Source organism: Silene latifolia, chromosome X, assembly GCF_048544455.1.
Source record: "Silene latifolia isolate original U9 population chromosome X, ASM4854445v1, whole genome shotgun sequence".
Lineage (NCBI taxonomy): Eukaryota > Viridiplantae > Streptophyta > Magnoliopsida > Caryophyllales > Caryophyllaceae > Silene > Silene latifolia.
Window position 1 is genome coordinate 146046302 of NC_133537.1, and position 19391 is coordinate 146065692.

Consider the following 19391-nt stretch of genomic DNA (forward strand, 5'->3'; position numbering starts at 1 on the left):
GGGTTGCCTCTCGATAGCGCTGGTTTCATATAGGTCCCGCACGACCCTTTTTGTCTTTATATATCAATTAACCGCAATTAGCACAATCAAAACAGCTCAGAGCTCTTAAAAGTCGATCATAAATCTGCACATGTGCTACACAAAAGTATAAGTAGCATCAAGATATAATATGAGCATATAAAATCAATGTTAAAGATCTTCTCAGCTTATCAAATTGTTTATGACATTATAATAAAATTGCATCAAATTTTTCGTCCAACCAAGAGAGGATGGAGCATCAAAACACAAAGTAGAAGTCATACGAGGTAGTTTATTACCCCCTACAATGTTAATCCTCATGAAATTATCGTCAACAATTACCTCAGATTGGTCGGGAGGTCTACCACTCTTCATGTCAGAATTGGTGGCAAAATAATATATTACCTCTACCGTGCTAGGAGTATTCACTAACTCATATACCTTCTCGTTTCCCTCTTTGATAGGCTCTATCCCATATATTGCAGCCTCTAAAGCATCCAGGTTGGCTTTCCAAATGGCAGATTCACCTATACATGGCTCAGAACATATTAAATCCGCTGGAGTATCCTTAGTGAAAGACTCTTTTGCAAAATATTCAACAATATCATTTGCAACATCAGAAACGTCAATATACGTATCCTGCACAATAGTCATTAAGTTAGAAGTCACAATAAAATAGGTTTGAACAACTGGAGGGGGAATATCCAATGAAAGAGGTAGCACATCATAATCTTCGTCTTCAAAAAGGTGCATATCCTCTCTAGTAGATGTAACTAAATTGCACTCGGGATCTGGGAGTGGCGAATAAATTTTAGGATTAAACTCACGTGAAAAATTTTATACCATTTGAGTTTGTATATCTAACAGTTGTTGTATCATGGCCTTCATGTCATTGATGTCAGCTCTCATACGCTTCTCCGACTCCGCACTATCTTGGGCTAAGTATTTAAGAAGCTCTCATTGCTCCTTATAAGGCAAGTCATTAAACTACCATCCACAAATTTGCTCAATTCTAGCCAGTGTTACGCCATCAACACCATTATATTTGATATGACACATCTCCTATATATCAACATAATAGCCAGATTGATTGATGAAAGATGTTAACCTAACCCAATAAATATGCAATAATTTATGTTCAAATTGTGGGAAATAAAAGATGGTCATATTGGTGAGTTATTTCCTTGAAAAAGTTTCTACGCCTGCGAGAAGAAACACTCCAAGATAACAGTGATAATTGCATCAAGGAACTAAAAGCTCCTTGAGACAGAAGGAAATAATCTAAAATCGAATAACAAGCAGTAAAATACACCATCTCCCCGGCAACGGCGCCAAATTTGACAAGGCTAAAGTCATATCACCTCAATCAAAATAATCCCAAACGGACATTAAATATACAGATAGTGAAGTCAGGGGTCAAACCACAAGGAAACGTGACAAAATGCTTATTACCTATGAGTAGATTCTAGACTATTGGGTCATAAATTTGATTTATTTGGTTTGTAGTAACTAAACGATTGTAAATTAAGATGATATCAAATATATAAAACTAGTCTAGGGATTCCGGTTCACAATGAATATCAATTAGGGTATCTAGGGTCAATTAACTAACATGGACTGACTATCTAAGGCTATATGTCCGGTCAGTACTATATATCCTTCAGATCTGCACATAGCATGCGATCGCTATAACTAAGTCTTTCTACCTAATTATTGTAAACCTTTCTTAGCATTAATCCGGTCGGAAATAATACTAATTCGCGACACTAACTAATCAACCTCGGCCGGTAATTAATCAATTAGATGAATTAAAGGTATGAACAATCTTCGTAGCCAATAACATAAAGGAGTTTTTTGAGAGGAAACTAAACTAGGGATCTAAGGATAATAAAAGCATAACCTAATTATTATGTAGAAGTTTCCTATTTATACTATAACATAATAATTAATTAAACCAATTTAAGGAAAGTTTCGTAAATAATATGCCAGACTAGGATACTCGATCGAGTATTGACACACTCGATCGAGTGACTTCAGCAACTTTAACTTATCTTCTCCTCTTCTCCTCTTCTCTTCTCTCGTTCTTCTTGTACTCCATCTTGCTGACTCCGCGGTGCTCATTATTATCCAATTGCTCCAAAAATGCATCCAATCTGCATTAAAACAACAAAAGGCGAAAGTATCGACATTTTTAACAAGAACGGCATATAATCAACATGTTATCGTACAAAACCGTATCAAAATCAACCAAGGGGAGGCATAAATGTGTATGTAATTATGACTCATCAAAAGGATTTAGGGTTGGATTAGGCGGACCGCTAACGCGGATCCGCCTAATCAAACCCTAAACCTTTTCCCTTGCTTGTCATTCGAACGGTAGCAAAACCAAAAGACACCCTAGAGGGGGGAAGAGTGAACCTTTTTTGAGGGGCGGGATTTAAACTAAGGGGTCGGGTATCCTAAAACGGGACGGGAAAAGGTTTAGAGTTGGATTAGGCGGATCGCTACCGCGGATTCGCCTAATCCAACCCTAAACCCTTTCCCTTGCTTATCATTTGAATGGGAGCAAAGCCAAAAGACACCCTAGAGGGGAAGATTGAACCTTTTTTTGGGGGACGGGATTTAACTAAGGGGCCGGGTATCCTAAAACGGGACGGGAAAAGGTTTAGGGTTGGATTAGGCGGACCGCTATCGCGGATTCGCCTAATCCAACCCTAAACCCTTTCCCTTGCTTATCATTCGAACGGGAGCAAAGCCAAAAGACACCCTAGAGGGGAAGAGTGAACCCTTTTTTGGGGGACGAGATTTAAACTAGGGTCGAGTATCCTAAAACGGGACGGCAAAGAGCTTAGAGTTGGATTAGGCGAACTGCTACAGCGGATCCGCCTAATCCAACCCTAAACCCTTTCCCTTGCTTGTCATTTGAACAGAAGCAAAACCAAAAGACACACTAGAGGGGAAGAGTGAACCCTTTTTTGAGGGATAGGATTTAAATTGGGGGCCGGGTATCCAAAAATAGGACGGGAAAGGGTTTAGAGTTGGATTAGGCGAACCGTTACCGCGGATCCGCCTAATCCAACCCTAAACTCTTTTCCTTGCTTGTCATTCGAACGGGAGCAAAACCAAAAGATACCCTAGAGGGTAAGCGTGAACCCTTTTTTGGAGAACAGGATTTAAACTAGGGAGCCGGGTGTCTTGGAGAACAGGACTATTATTGGGAAGATTGAGTCTATTTGCAGAACCTACCTGTGGCATGGTCAAGACCAGAAGGATAGTCCAGCTCTGGTGTCTTGGTCCCAGATATGTCAACCTATGAAACAGGGTGGTTTGGGCCTTAGAGATCTTCACAGCTGGAACATAGCTGCCATAGGGAAATAAGTTTGGTGGGTAGCAATGAAGGCTGATCATTTATGGGTTAAATGGGTACATGCAGTCTATATCAAACACACTAGGTGGAAGGATTATGAACCAGGTGTTGGATGTAGTGTAACACCCGCGAATTTTCTGTTTTGGAATTAATAATTTAATTAGCCATTTTATTATTTTATTTATATTTTAAATCCGTTTTTTTATAAAAATGCGGCTTTACATGTATAATAATGTTAATATTAATAAAAATATCCGTCTTAAGTTTGTAGTAGGTTTGAAACGTATTTTAGTGGAAAATCGACTCAATTTAAGGTTTTGGGCTTAGGATAACCATTGGGCCTTTCTTTTATTTCTTCCCCTCCACCAATCCTACACTCAAAACCTTATCTTCTTCCTTCTACTCTAAAATTTCAGCAACTTTCCTCAACAAACAAATATGAAACACCAATGTTACACCATTTCACTAAAATCCCCATAACTTGCTCAATTCTTATCCGAATCAAGTGATTTTCGCGTCTATCTTCTCCTCTTTCCGTTCTCCATCCATTCACGTAAGAAAGAACCCAACTTTCCTCTTCCCCTTATTCTGGCCGTGTATATAAGGCACGTTTTTCCCCGATTAAAACGTTTTCTTTGTGTTTAGGTGAGTTCTTGGACAACCCGGAGTAGCTTTGAGTCGGGAAGTGTTTTCTTTGAAAAGCTAAAAGGTAACGGTGATAGGTTACTCGACATTATGTTGAATTTATGTGGTTGTTTACTCTTTTAGTGAACAAGTTTACATTTTTTACTTGTGTTTGTACCATGTTTGTATGTGACGGTTTTATACAAGTTTTACTAATCTATTCGAAAAAAGATGATACCTTTAGATTCATGGTGAAGTGGGTAAATGAATTGGGTAGTTTATTTGAATGGAGATTACATGTTTCATGCTTAAAATTTTGTCTTAAGACGGCTTCACTAATTTTCTAGAAACCATATGTATAGGTTGTTGATGAGTGTGTTTTGTGGACTGTTTTTGAGTCGGTTTCTTGGGTGATTTGAGCAAAATTGTTAATTTCTGCCTCTTGTGTATATACATGTATGATTTGGGTAACTAGTATGGACGAATACCGCTTTACTCGTGCTTAGAAACCCGTCTTAAAATCACCCGCGTTGGCCTGGACACCTGTCATTCCTGACCGGGGCGACCTCCAATACCGCTGAAAATATGACAGATAGACCGGCGTCGAAAAATTAGGTGGTTTAGCCACTTGAATCACTCGATTCGGAGTCCGTATGAGTAAATGACGACCGTTTTACCGTTTCAAGTTATATCCTTTGTGTATGATGGTTGTTTATGCTTTTTATTCGTATTATGACCAAGTTTTCCCTTGTTGACTCGTATATGTTTATGGGCTGTTCGGATTTTGGTTTGTTTACGTTTTGCCTCGTGTTTCGTATTAGTTAATTCATTTGTTATCGGTTATTTATACTTTGTTCAAGTAACATGTAAATGTGAAATAAAATGTTTATTCATGATAAGAAGGCATGAAATGAAGCTATATGCTTCATATTTGAATTCATATTCATTTGTTTACATTTTGCCATGTGTTTTGTATTACTTGTTCCATTTTGAGCTCACTTGTTCCATTTTGAGCTCAAGTGACATATAAATACGAAATATAAGGTTTATTCAAGTTATATAAGATTGAAATGGTATTATATACTCCACATATGAGTTCTTATTTGTTCATGGTCGAATCTTTATCAAGTTTTAAGTAAGAAATGACTTATTATATTTCATTTATGGCTGTACTTACTCATTTCCATGTTTCCATCATATTTCAAGTATGAGTGATTTATTCTAAGTAACTACTTGTAATGAGTGGTATTCTTGTGAAAATGTCATAATGATATGCTTTCTTGCTTGACTTATCTTTACGCCTTACTTGTGCCGTTCTGCCAAGTATTGGTTTACGCCGCTCTCGTGCCGTTCTGCCAGGAGTTGGTTGATTTATGTTTTTCCCGCCCCTTTCGGACTGTTCTGCCGATTGTGGGTTAGCTCATATCGTATTCTGATGACAATGCCTTTATGCTATACATTTTGCTTGACTTGTCTTTACGCCCCTTTCGGACTGTCCTGCCGATTGTGGGTTTAGCTCATATTTTCCGCCTCTTTTGATCGTATCTGCCGATTGTGAGTTCTCGATTTCCGATCGTCTTCGAGTCTTGGATGCGGGCCGTTCGCCGCATGTCGAATTGGGGACCGTTCGCCCGAGAGTCGGCGATTTAGACTAGGACCGAGTCTTGGGAGTACAATTGTCGTCCTACCAGAGGAATTATATATTTATATATGGGTAGTAAAGGTCTTGCTTGGTTATAGATATTGGTATTTGTCTTTCATGTGTTGTTTGACTTGGTCCTATCGGATACTAGGGGTGAGCTATAAGCCCTCTAGTTGCGATATGATCGTCGGGATTGATGTTCCCATCCGTTCTTATGGTGAGATGCAAGCCATAAGTATGAATGTGACATTAGTAGCCACGTCCCGTGCAATGTTTGCTAAGTGGTTTTCCAAGTAATGGCTACGGTTTCTATTCCTGTAATTTGCATTGATTGATCCCTTACTTAACTGCTTCACATGATTCGAATTCTAATCTCATATGTATGTTGTATTTCCTTGAAATGCGTATTTTTGTATAGATGACTGTAATGTTGTTGATCTATCATGTTCCATCTCATTTAATTGCCATGTTTACACATAAAATTGATATTCATATGATTGTAAGTATCTTACATGACTTACTTGTTTTAGTTCTTTGTTATGTTCGTTTCGACATTTTGTGGCCGGGAGAACCTTGAGTTACTCCCCACTGACTGTGGCGTTCATATTTACATGAATGACAGGTACTAGTTGGTGCATTTATGGGGTGAAGACATGTGTGAGCTAGCGAGCACTTTGGCCTTGTAGTCGGTTTATTAGGATTGATTAGACTCACCTTTTATTGTATTGTCATTCGAGGGATATATTTTCCCTCACCTTGACTATCACGTTTGTATAATTTAATCTTTATTTCCGCAATCCTTTATCTGTGTTTTAGATTTTAATGAACCCGCGCTTTAAATTTTAAAAGTTTCAAAAATTCCCTATTTTCCGCTTGAATTTGTAAGTTATATTTTCCGCTTTATCGCGGGGTGTCACAGTTGATGTAGTCGGGCTTGGAGGAAAATTTGCCAAGTTAAAAATATTTATAGAGATAAATTATTTATTGCAGATGAAGTAGAGCATTACACTATCAGGCAGGGCTATCAATGGATAAAACCAGATGCTGCTAAGGTCTGTTGGTTTCCCTGGATGCTAAATAGTTGGATTTTACCACGTCATACTTTCTTGTGTTGGTTAGTCGCTCAACAACGGCTGCTAACACATGATAGACTGGTTAAAATGAATATAATTCAGGAGAATTGTTGCTACTTGTGTGGGTTAGAGGAGGAGACTCATGATCATCTCTTTTTTGAATGTATTTACAGCAAGAGTTGCTTGCAGTTGGTGACAGATTGGTGTATATGCCCTCTTCCTGGAAGGAATTGCATTGTATGGTGGATTGGATGGAGACAGTCATCTGCTTGTAGGAAAAAACTAGTAGCAGTGATATTGGCAAGCCTGATGGCGCATTTGTGGCAATGCAGAAATTTATGCAGACGGGAAGGGTTTGTTTGGAGGCCTGGTGTTCTGTTCAGCTAAGTACGACATGAAGATCTGATAAGAATAGGCCAGTGTGACATTAAATCAAAAAATAGAAGAGTACTTGATTGTGTTAGCTATATAAAAAACCAATAGAGATGTAATGATGTATGGTAAAATTTTCGAAAGTTCGTGAGTTTGTATGGGACCTTTTCAATATTAATGAGAAGCTTACATTTTCCCAAAAAAAAAAAAGTAAATATGGTGAAAAAAGTTAGCAATAAAATGTAAAACAATAATTTGTGTAAAACGTGAGGGTATTTTTAAAGATCACAAATCCTCATTTGTGACGGCCGATATCTGTCACAAACTTGTGACGGAGTCAAGTCAACCTATATGGATAGATACTGATACATGGGGGACATTGGCAAGCTCAAAACGCAAGTTCAAGTCACTCTTGTCTTTCAGATTCGTTCACTTGATTAAAAAGCAAAATATCTCTTAAAATATGGCTAATTTTGGTGTGATTCCTGTTTAAAATGAAAGTATGATGTAAGCTTTCCAACAAGTGGTCACACGCTTTATTTGGTTAAGTAACGAAGGAGATATGGTCGTTTTAAGGTGAGCTGTCCAGATTTTACACGGATGACGGAAATTGGACGAACTAAGACAATCAAAGGACGAATGGAATTGTTACTTCCCTAAATCGAGTCTAGTTATTAGTTTCCTAATTCGAGTCAGTTGGTTATTAATTGTTTCCAAATAAGTTTAGGAAAGCTAGTTTCCTAATTGTAACTAGAATAGTTATTATTTCATATTTAGTTCAGGAAAATTTTTATTATCTTCTATTAGGAATATGATGTCAATCCTAGCACTATAAAGCACTATAAATAAGGGTCTTTGTAATCAGTTTTAAATAATCAATGAGAGAGTTTAATTCAAGTTTTATACTTGTGTGTTTTATAGCTTGCAAGTTATAAGATTGCGAGTTATAAGATTGTTATTTCATTCTTGCGAGGGTGAGATAGTTACCATTTTTCCTTGCGAGGTTGAGTGTTAGTTGTGTGTTGTTTCGAATTTCTTGAGAGGAAGGGGAACAATTCACTTCATATCCTTTATTTTTGTTTTATTTTACATACAAAAACACAAAAAATATTACTTTTAAATTCCGTTGCAAAATAATACTCTAAAATCGTGAAAACTCCTTGTTAATTTTACATCAGATAGGACAAATCATTTATGATTTCCTAGACACAGGCACCATGTTGGTGATATTTAAGCCGTCACAAACTTTTGAAAATACTTGTAATTTAAAGATAGAACTATAGAAGGGTATGGTCTCCAGCTGAGCAGTTGTATTAAGAAAGCAGGAGTACAATTGTCGAAAAAAAGAAAGCAGGAGTGCCCAAAATCGGTGCCTCGGGTCTAATGATGCCACAAAATTCCTTTCTCTAGACATCTTTTCACACATGGGACAAACACTCTTTACTTTTTTGATGTCCTGCTCACTTGGACTTTTTACACAAACAAGAGAGAATCTTAGGAAAGGAAAACCTAAATCCCTTCATTTTTCTCATCTTCCCTTTTCCTTTCCCACCAACAAATACTCGAGGAAGGGAGCTAAAGTAAAGTAGTAATGGGTTCTGGTAATGCCAACAATAGTTTTCTGACTGTTGTTGCTAAAAACTTTGATGTCCTTGCTGGGTACGTTTCTTCTCACTTTCCCTTCATTTTTTCGCCAACAATAGTATGTGCTTTCTAACAAATTGTTCTCACCTAAATAAATAAATGATCGGGACGGAAGGAAGGAGTACTTTTCCTTTAGTTTTTGAGCAATATAATGAAGTTGTGTTAAGTTGTTGAAATGGGTATGTATGTATGTATGTATGTGTTAAAACTATTTTTGTCCGGTAAAGAATCTAAAGCAGTAGTACTAATATGTAATGCATATGCTTGAGAGTTTGTTAGTTAGCACTTGTAACATTTTCCTACAAGTTATATTATATTATAAAAATCTGAATAAGCTGTATATCTGTTTGCAGGCCGCTAGTAGCTCTTGTTTATCCTCTGTAAGTATTATTTCCGTATCTCATTATCATTTCAATATTTTCCGTCCCTAGGCTTTCAGTTATACCGCTACTACAACAACTACTACTACTCCAGTACTCCGTACTTTACAATGTTTCAATGCCTAGGTTTTCACTTAATCCAACTTACGGAGTTAATTAGTTTGGCTTAACTTCTGGAACATTTATACACATTAAAATGTGCACATAAACAACATTGGATATTCCTTCAAAGTTTTTCCTTAATTGGGGTTCAAACCCAAACTATTTAACAAAATAGGGCGGTTTTCAAACAATTTACCAAAAATGGGTCCACGTCATCATTTCCGTTTTTTTTCTTTTTTTTTAAAGCTGTATATATCTCGCTGTCGCGGACAGCAAGATACTAGGAAAACCGAGCAGCCAGAATCCATCCAGAATGGCACTTAAATTACGCATGTAATGTCTCGCTGTTTGGGATAGCGATATACTTGCTGCACCATTTCTCACTCTCTGATATAGCGACTATGTGAGGCTCAGAAAATAGAAACATTCTGCATGTTTCTCATTACATATTGTCTTCAGTGTATCGCTGTCCTAGATAGCGAGATACTAGCTCTAATATGCAAAAGGAGAAAAATACATATAATCAATTATAAATCTACTTCTAATTGCAATGAGAAAGATTTTAATAACAACACTAACAAGAAGAGAACTTGTTTACCTTATAATATGGTTGAAAGAGATGGAAGGATTGATTTGGGTTTAATTAGAATGATTTGGAAGAATTTTGATTTTTAGGGTTTCAATTGGTCTGGGGGTATTTTTTTTTTTTTTAAACGCTTAAATGAAGTGAAAGGGGGATTGATGGTAGGGGTGTTCATTGGTCCGGGACCGGACCGGACCAAACTCTCTGGACCGAAGACCAATAAGGGTTAAGAGGTGGACCGAGGACCGGACCATATTAATATTGGTCCGGTCCGGACCGGACCATAAAAACACGTGGACCGGACCGGACCAGATCAAATGGACCAAAGTGGACCAAATATTATTGTGATTTGACATATTTTAGCATATAAAACTAGAACTCGAGAAGTTCGTAATGATCAAAATAAACAACATCATTTCCGTACAAGATTTAACTACATAATTACACATCTTATAATACATGTAAACAAAGTAGAAAATAAAATCAATAATATTACAAATTTAAAAATTCTTTTATTACATAACTTCGGTCCATGGTCCGGTCCGCGGTCTATTCGGGTCGGTCCAGGACCGGACCGAAGACCAAAGTAGAGTAAATAGGTGGACCGTGGACTGGAGGTTTGGTCTGGTCTTTAGTCCGGACCACTGAGTGAACAGCCCTAATTGATGGTTTTATAAAATTGAGTCCGTAATATCTCGCTATCCCACTTAGCGATTAACTACAACTCATTTTTCTTCGCATTCTAAATGCTCGGTTTTCATAGTATCTCGCTGTCTGGGACAGCGAGATATATACAACTTTAGAAAAAAAAAAGAAAAGAAAAAAAGCGGAAATGATGACGTAGACCCATTTTTGGTAAATAGTTTGAAAACCGCCCTATTTTATTAAATAGTTTGGGTTTGAACCTCACTTAAGCAAAAACTTCTATTCCTTCTACGCACGTGAAATTATGCTTTACTAATAGCGAAATGATGTACTCCCTCCGTCCCAATTATTTGTTTGCCTTCATGTACATTCTTCTTTAACAAATGAAATAAACACTATACTAATAAGTGATTGCTCCAACTCATAAGTCATACATGACAATGGTTCATCCGTTGATCTTACTTATTCTTTTGCATGTATTCATTTCACTATTCCATGATCCATGACCAAACATTAATACGGAGTACAACACAACTCATACTATAGCAAATACTATCAACCTTGTGTCAACTTAAACCTAACTTAACTTTAAAATACACTGATTCGTGAAATTTAATCGATTCTGAGAGAGTAAAGGGTTAAGGTTGGAAGGAGGAGGTGCATAGCAACCCTCTATTTCACATAGGAGAACCCATAGATCATAGAGGACAATACACATGAGTTTGGTATGGATCCTTAGCTTTTTGTACGTTTAGGATGATCTCCTGAAGAATTAGTTGACCACCTGTTAAATGACTTTTAACTCTTTAATATTGATAGATATGCCTCAATCAAAGCCATAGAAAGCGGCTCGCGAGCAGATGACCAACAATGGCTTACATATTGGGTGTTGTATTCCTTGATCACCATCTTTGAACTTTCTTTTGCTAAAGTTCTCGAATGGTAAGCATTGCTTTTATACTTATACATGCGTATATCATACTTTTTCTTTGTCAAGTAAAACACAAAGCGGCAAGACTCTCTCTTATGAGTTTAACAATCCCCAGGTTTTGAACTCGAGTTCTGTGATTAGGCGCTCGAATCAAAATGATTAGGGGTAATTCCAGTGACACATTTGCTTACAAATAAAATAATAAATAATTGATGTTACATAGGTGCATGTTTGAACCCACATACTCTTGTCATATCTTTGTGATGATTGAAGAAAAATAACAAGAATCACTATTACCTAACCTTGGGCTCTAAACCCAAGTATTACGATAATGGGTGAATTGAATATGAAGAAATAATGTGTCACAGGTTCCCTATATGGAGCTATGCTAAACTATTTTTCACCTGCTGGTTGGTCCTACCGCAATTCAATGGCGCGACTTATGTTTATAAGAATTTCATTAGACCGTTCTATATGAACCCTCAAGCAACTACTTCAACAATTTGGTATATACCCAAGAAAATACCTTCTTTCAAAAAACAAGATGATGTTTTATCTGCTGCAGAGAGGTATATTGAAGAGAACGGTACTGATGCAATTCAGAGGCTCATCAGAAAGGTATATAACTCTTCATTTTTTGTTGCTAATAAGAAACCTATAATTGTTATTAATCAGCAGCAGAATGATCAAATTAACACTTTTCAAGTTACAAGGAGTGTATTTTTTTTTTTTGGGAAGAAAGGAGCAATAAATAAATAAAAGACAAGTGTTAAGATTACATCACGGGGGTGGGTCGGGGGAAAGTGGCGCACAAGCCAAAACAGAGTCCGAAGTACAAAGATCTACAACAAAAGGAGGGGGATGATCCCACTCAAAACAACCCAAAGAAGAGCTAGTGTCCCGAATGGAGTGATGAGCAATGGCATCCGCGACACGGTTGGCCGTTCTCTTCTCAAAAACAAGTTTCAAATGGGGGGAGTCCTGCAAGAGGGTCCTACACTCAAGAATAATGTTAGTAAACGGTCCATAGGGGGCAGAGGCGCGTAAAATGGAGGTCACCGCATCAAGAGAGTCAGAGGCAATCAGGACATTATTCACATGGACTCTAGAGCGTAAAATCCCATCACGAATGGCAAGGACCTCACAAATGTAAGGGTTATGACCAATGAAGCGGGTGGACCAACCTAAAACCCAGGAACCAAAACCGTCTCTGTCTCTGATGACACACCCCAGGCTAGCTAAGTAAGAAGAGGGGGAAAAAGTCGCGTCAACGTTGGTTTTTAGCCAACCAAGCGGCGGAAGGGCCCAGCTCAAAGGGTAGCAAAATGCATCATGGTGGGTGGTAATCGTAAGTGGGGTAGTGTGGGAACAGTTAGAGGCACGGGTCCAGGCAAGGGTTTGGGAGGTGACCGAAGTACAGAAAGTGGAAGGGGAGAGAGAGGTGGGAGTGGAGAAGGTTAAATCACAGCGTATAAGGCAAAGGCGCCAAAGGACGAAGGTGAAGAGGGTAATCCAGCTAGGGGGTTGGGAGGTGCAATTGTCAAAAATCCACTGCTGGAGGTCAGCGGTGAAAAAGAGTCAGGGACATTGAGGATAGTCCAAGAGTGAGAGGCAAAGCTGCAATCACGGAGGGCATAAAGAGAGGTCTCGGGAATAGAGGGATTGGGAGGGCAAGATATTCTTCCCAAAGAGGGAAGCTTTGTGTGGTAGCTTATTCCACCACACAAGCCAAAGGAAAACTTTGATCCTCGGTTGAGTTGGAAGGTTCCAAAGCCAGCTCAGGTCAGGTGAAAAGGTAGGAGGGGTAAGGGTAAGGGTCGGACGACACAGGGAAGAATATGTCTCACTAATAGAGAATTTGCCTCTGGGGGCGAGGGAGGTGGTCAGTGTATCAGGTCTTGGTGCAGACGGGATGAGGATGGAGAGAATGTTGGTGATGACATGATCAGGAAGGACAAAATCAAGGGAATCGAGGGCCCAAACTCCATTAGAGATGATGAAGCATAATCTGGCAGTAGAGGAAGAAAGATTAAGGGGGCCAAGAATAAGATTTCTAAGGGGACCGAGGCAACACCAAGGGTCGTCCCAAAGCCTAATGGTGGAGCCGTCCCCAATGGACCTGGAGAGGTGGTCTTTAAGGATATTCCAACCTCTTCCAACGCTCTTCTAAATGTGGGAGCCACAAGAGAAGGAATGTCGGGAGGGAGTACAATATTTACTGTGAAGGGCCTTGGCGGCGGTAGAAGAATTGTTGAGAAGGTGAAGGGCCTTGGCGGCGGTAGAAGAATTGTTGAGAAGGACGTTAGCACTGAGTTTAGTTGAGAGAGCATCATTAAGAGGCTCAGCGGCCTTAATTCCAAGACCGCCAAGAGAGAGGGGGAGGGTGACAAGATCCCAATTAGCCGGATGAAGTTTACTAGCGGACTGGCTTGACCAGAGGAAACTTCTAGTGATCTTGTCAATGTCGCGAAGAATAGAGGAGGGGAGTCGGATACATTGCATCGCATGATTGAGAATAGCGTTGATGGTAGATTTGATAAGGCAGATTCTGCCGGCTCTAGAGAGAGAGAGAAACCGGGACTTCCAAGTGGCTAATTTTGACTTAATGTTATCGAAGATGAAATGTAAATCAGCTCGCTTAGGTTTTTTCCCCAGGAGGGGGAAACCTAAATAAGTACCAAGGCTGTTGGTTCTTTTGATGCCGAGGGCGTCTTCGAAAAGGGTGGCTTCGGGAGAGGGGGTGTGTTTGGAGAAGGTGATTTTGCTTTTAGAGCAGTTGATCTTTTGATCTTCTGTCCTGAGTTAGAACCTGAGTTAGAACAGAAGGAGAGTGGTGTCTTGAAGAGCACGCAAGTTCTTTTCCGAGGTTCTGCCAAAGACTAGGATGTCACCGGCAAAGAGAAGGTGAGAGAAAGACACTCCACCTTTTTCAAGGGGAAATGGGGTCCACTCGGTGTCGCGGCAGGCTTGGTGAATGAGGCGAGAGAGGGCTTCCATGCAGATAATGAAGAGATAAGGAGAGAGAGGATCACCTTGCCTAATTCCACGAGAGGGAAGGAAATTGTCAAGAGGAGTGCCATTGAAGGTGACATAAGCAGAGGCCGTGGATATGCAGCTCATAATGAGAGATATAGTTTCAGGGTCGATGTTGACCGAGATTAGGCAGGATCTGATGAAGTCCCATTCAAGTCTATTGAAGGCCTTCTCAAGATCAAGTTTAAGAGCAAACCAGCCGAGCTTACTCTTGGAGGTGTTCATAGAGTGGAGGATCTCAGAAGCGATGATGAAGTTAGTGTCGGTTCCCCTTCCAGGAATGGAGCTCCCTTGGTTAGGGGAAATCAGAGAGTGCATAAGGGGCTTGAGAAGGTTAACAATGATCTTGGTGACCATCTTATATGTGGTGTTGCAAAGACTGATGGGTCGAAAGTTTTTGATGGATTGGGGAGAGGGGATTTTTGGAATAAGAGAGATGGAAGTCATATTGATAGACGCGGGAACGGTTTTTGAGTGGAAGATATTTTGAATAAAGGGGATAAAGTCGGATTTGATGATGTCCTAGCATCTCTTGAAAAAGCCCGCATGGAAACCATCCGGTCCCGGAGCCTTGTCGGAGCCAAGAGAGAAAAGAGCAGCACAGATTTCATCAGCAGAGGGGATCAGGAAGGCCGTGGTGAAGGGGGGCCCAAAATGTGAAGGGGTAGAGGGAGGGACAAGGTAAGAGACGTCCTTGCCAGAAGTGAAAAGATTGGTGAAATATTGAGTAATGTGGTTGTTCAAGGCATTATGGCCCGTGATAACAAGACCAGCATTGTTGGTAAGGGAGAGGATGCAGTTGAAGCTTCTCCGAAGAGTAACAGATTTTTGGAAGAAGGAGGTGTTGCGGTCTCCGTCAGTAAGCCAACTGATGTGGGAACGATCTTTCCAATACAAATGTTCAAAATCCAGAATGCAGTTAAGTTCATGTTCATGAGTGAGGGAGTCATTGAGGGTCAGGAGAAAATCAGAGTTGGGATTAGTGCACAAGTTGCGTTGGACACCAAGTAAGCGAGAGGTGAGTCTATTTTTCCTTTTGGGGAGATTGCCGAAGATCACATTAGCCAGGTCGGAAATGGTCAAGCTGAGGTTAGTGAGTCTAGCCGGGATACAGTCGGTAAAAGATGGCCAAGTGTAGGCCACGAGAGGGTAAAAAGACTGTTCGCACGTCCAAAAGGATTCAAACTTAAAGGACTTAGGAGCAGGGTGATGGGGGAGGGAAGTCTTGAGAATAATGGGGCAATGGTCAGAAGAGAGACGGGTCAGATGGTAATTATGAGAGTTCGGGTAATGGTCCATCCAAGCTTGGTTAACCCGGACACGGTCCAGACGTTCTAAAATATGATTAAGACGCCTCCTATTCGTCCAAGTGAATTTAGGTCCGGAAAAGCCAATGTCAATTAAATTGCAAGAGTCAAGGGAAGACTTGAAAAGGTTCACTCTATTAATCTTAATGCCCCTGCCCCCAATTTTATCGGCACTACAAGTGACTTCATTGAAATCGCCTAAACAGACCCAAGGGAGATCATGATTAATAGAAACATTGACAAGGTCATTCCACAAGTTTTTTCGAAACCTAAATTTTGGGCTCTCATAAACCACGGAAAGTAAGAAGAGAAAGGAAGTGATAGGTACCTAGACCACCACATTAATCAATTTGTTGGTTTTGTTCAGAAGAGAGATGACCGCCTTTCCCGCATTCCAAAGGATGATGATGCCACCAGTGAACCCCACCGGGTCCAAGATCTCATAGGAGTCAAAAGAGAGCCTATGCACGATGGCCAGGGAGTTGGGGGATCGAACTCTGGTCTCGGAAAGGATTACAATAGCAGGGTTGTGGGCGTTGATAAGGTAGGAAAGATGGGTACGGAAGGAGGGTCTATCAATGCCTCTACAGTTCCAATATAAGATATTCATGTTATTGGGTAGGAGAAATGGGTTGAAGGGATCGACGGGGGCAGACTAGTTACCCTCGTCCTCTGCCATGCCTGCCACGTGGTTTTGGCACTCGCTGAGAGGGTTGTGGTTCAACCCGGAACGAGTCAAGATGAGCTCTCGATGGTCCGAGCCCAGGACTTGATCCAACTGACCCACAAGTCCACGACATTCAATCAGGTTGCTGTTCAAAAGATCACTACTGAGTTTGAGAAGCTCGCAGTTCGGAGGTCCTTGGATGTCAAACTCAATAGATAGATTCTCCTCAATCGAGGCAAGATGGGCATAGGATCCAATATGAACTGGAGCTCCGGTGGTACAACCAATGATGCGAGAATGGCTCGAAGGTTGCAAATGGTTGCCTGACGCGAGACGAGGCAATGTTCTTGGGTGAAGGTGTTGTCGTTGATTAGAGTTTCTGGCAGGGTGATAGTTGGGGTTGGGGGTTGGTAGTAATCCACGGGAATCGCATCCACGGGAAAAAGTAAGATTTTTAGAGGAGCTTGGGGTAGGTTGGGCGGTGGTTGGAAGAGCGGCGTTGGTTGAAGGTAGGAGGAGGGAATGGTGAGGGTTAGGTAAGGGGAATTGTTTTGTTGTGGTGGGGAGGGGGGAGGGGGGAGGGGGGAGGAGACAGAGGCGTCATTGTTTGAGGGAATAATTTTTGTGGTTAATTTTTTTGTTTTGTTTTTTATAAGGGGAGGAGGGAAGAAGGGGATAAATGGGGAAAAGGGAGGTTGAGTGAAAATAGAGGTGGGGGGGGGGGGGGGAAGAAAAAAAAGTCGGTCAAAAAAAGGTTTAGGATTAGGGAGAGGAGGGGTAGGGCTAGTGTCAGGAAAGGTAGTAACACAAGGAATGTAAGTTTTTAAAGTTGTGGGGGCAGGAGGAAGAGGAAGAAAAGGTGGGGCTAAAGGAAGCATACCTTGGACTTTGAAAGGTACAATACTCCAATTGTCAGAAGAGGACAAAGACGGGTCACTCTCTGCAGCAGAGTCAACAGAAAAAGGCACGTTGTCTTCGACTTTTGTTGATGGTGACGGTTTAGCAGTTTCATCAGAACCAGCACACAGGCCCTTGCAAAAACCATGGCAAGATCGCCAGTAAATTTGTTTTTCCGCCAGTTTGATTTCCTGCCGGAAGTTTCCAAGCCACACGGTGTCAGGGATTGGTTTGGTTTGGACTGGTCCAAGTGGACGGAAATTCGCGTAAAACGCGCATTATTTCTGTGAAGACCATTTGGGTCGTGTTTGATGAAAATCCCGATGGAATTTCCAATGGCTTTGAGGATATCAACGCGGTGGTATTTAATTGGGAGTTCGGGGAGGATTAACCAAGTAGGGATTGAGGTGATTGACGCCGTGGAAGGTTAGAAATTGGGGATCCACGGTTGAACACGAAGATAGTTCCCTTGAACGAACCAAGGTCTGTTCTCCTTGATGCGGGTAAGATCCAAATTGGAATCGATTTTGCATGAATAAAACCCCTTTCCAAGACCAATTAATTGCAAATTGTTCTTGCAATTCCACAAATTTCTAATGGAAGTAGCAAGATGGGCAGAATCAATTGATTTTCCAGTTAACTTGATGATTAGGGAGTTTTCCCATTTGGATCGGATTGAGGATAGGACTTGCGGTGGTAGATCAATGGCGGGTTCACTCCTGGAAGGTGTTTTGCCAGGGATTGGTGGTGAGAAGATTGGGAATTTTGTGGTGGTGGTTTTTGGTTGGGGGTTAAGTAAGGAATTAGTAAGGGCGGATTTGTAGGTGGTCGGGGTGGTGGAGGTTGATTCAGGGGTTATTTCTGGTATTGGTCTGGTGGTGGGGAATGGTTGAGGTGTTGGATCAGGGTTTGGGGTTTGGTCGAGGTTGATGGCCAGCGTGCGCGGTGCTCACAGATGAACAACCGGAGAGGGTGGTGGAGAGGGTGGGGATGGCAGCATGCAGTTGGGCAGAAGGTCTCAGAAGTGGGGATTTGTGGTGGTCCGGTTGAGTAGCTGGGTTGATGTTTGGGTCTCTCATTGTATTTTATTTCTCTAGAAAAACACTCATTCTCTCTCTCGAGGCTTTATGCACAAGTTATTGTATTCTAATTAGAGTAATTGGAGAGGGTGAGGTGTATGTTGACTCTAATTATCTACTCATTACTGAAAACTGTTTATATATATATATATAGAGGCAAGATCCGGTGAGTCCAACTATATTTTTGAGTCCCATGAGTCCACTTATGTATCACACGTTGTACACAAGAATATCACGAATTGAATAACAATATAGTAGTGTTCATAAACAAGAACCGAACTAAGCTTTGAGTCTTCATTAATGAACCGATTAAACTTATAAATCACTGGATGTATGTTTTTGCTTTGCTTTTTGTAGCAGATATTTAGAAAAGTATTTAATTCCAAATAAAAATAAACATTCATTCCCGAATATAAAGTGGGTCAAAGACACAAATCTGTCGTTTTAATAATTTGGAACTTTGATGAAGATTCCATGCCGTCATAAGATACGATTATAGATTGCTTATTAATACCGCGTCCAACAATTTAATGAGACAAACGACTTAAGCTATCAGCCAATGAGGATAGAACCAAGTTGGAAATTAACAAGTGATATGGCACCGTCTTGCAAATCGATAGCTTTTCAATTCTTTGTTTTCCTAGACCATGATCTTCATACCCGTGATTAAGAACATTAATGTTCTACAGTCGTAGTCTCGTACTCTCGTACTTGAATGGCAAATACTTGAATTTTTACACTATGTCGTGCTCACGTTTCGATATATTACTAGCCGATCTCACAAAACAACTCAACCCAAGACAAAAAGAACTTAAATTAGCCGAGAATCAACCGATATAACCCGATTAACACATCTTATAACCACCGCTTCTTCAATGACAACAATATGTGGTTACAGGACAATGAGCTCTCTTACAATTTTTGTATTCACGGCTAAATTGCCTTAAGAATGAGTCAATTGGAGATGTAGCAAACAGATCTCAAACTGTCAAAACCTATAAAATGACTGACAATGAAGATGGTGAAA

The 19391-nt window shown here is 40.4% G+C and overlaps 1 protein-coding gene across 3 annotated transcripts in view; it reads left to right on the forward strand.

Moving 5' to 3' along the window:
* Positions 1-8444: 8444 nt before the first annotated feature.
* Positions 8445-19391, forward strand: part of LOC141623659 (HVA22-like protein a) — a 32887-nt gene continuing 21940 nt past the window's right edge. Inside the window, exons 1-4 of one of the 3 annotated variants that reach the window (XM_074439779.1) lie at positions 8458-8755; positions 9094-9120; positions 11270-11392; positions 11750-11999. In XM_074439779.1, the coding sequence (XP_074295880.1) occupies positions 8688-8755; positions 9094-9120; positions 11270-11392; positions 11750-11999 (468 nt within the window). In that variant the 5' untranslated portion in view covers positions 8458-8687. Of the gene's footprint in view, positions 8756-9093; positions 9121-11269; positions 11393-11749; positions 12000-19391 lie in introns of all 3 variants that reach the window. The other 2 variants (XM_074439780.1, XM_074439781.1) reach the window with 2 other exon arrangements.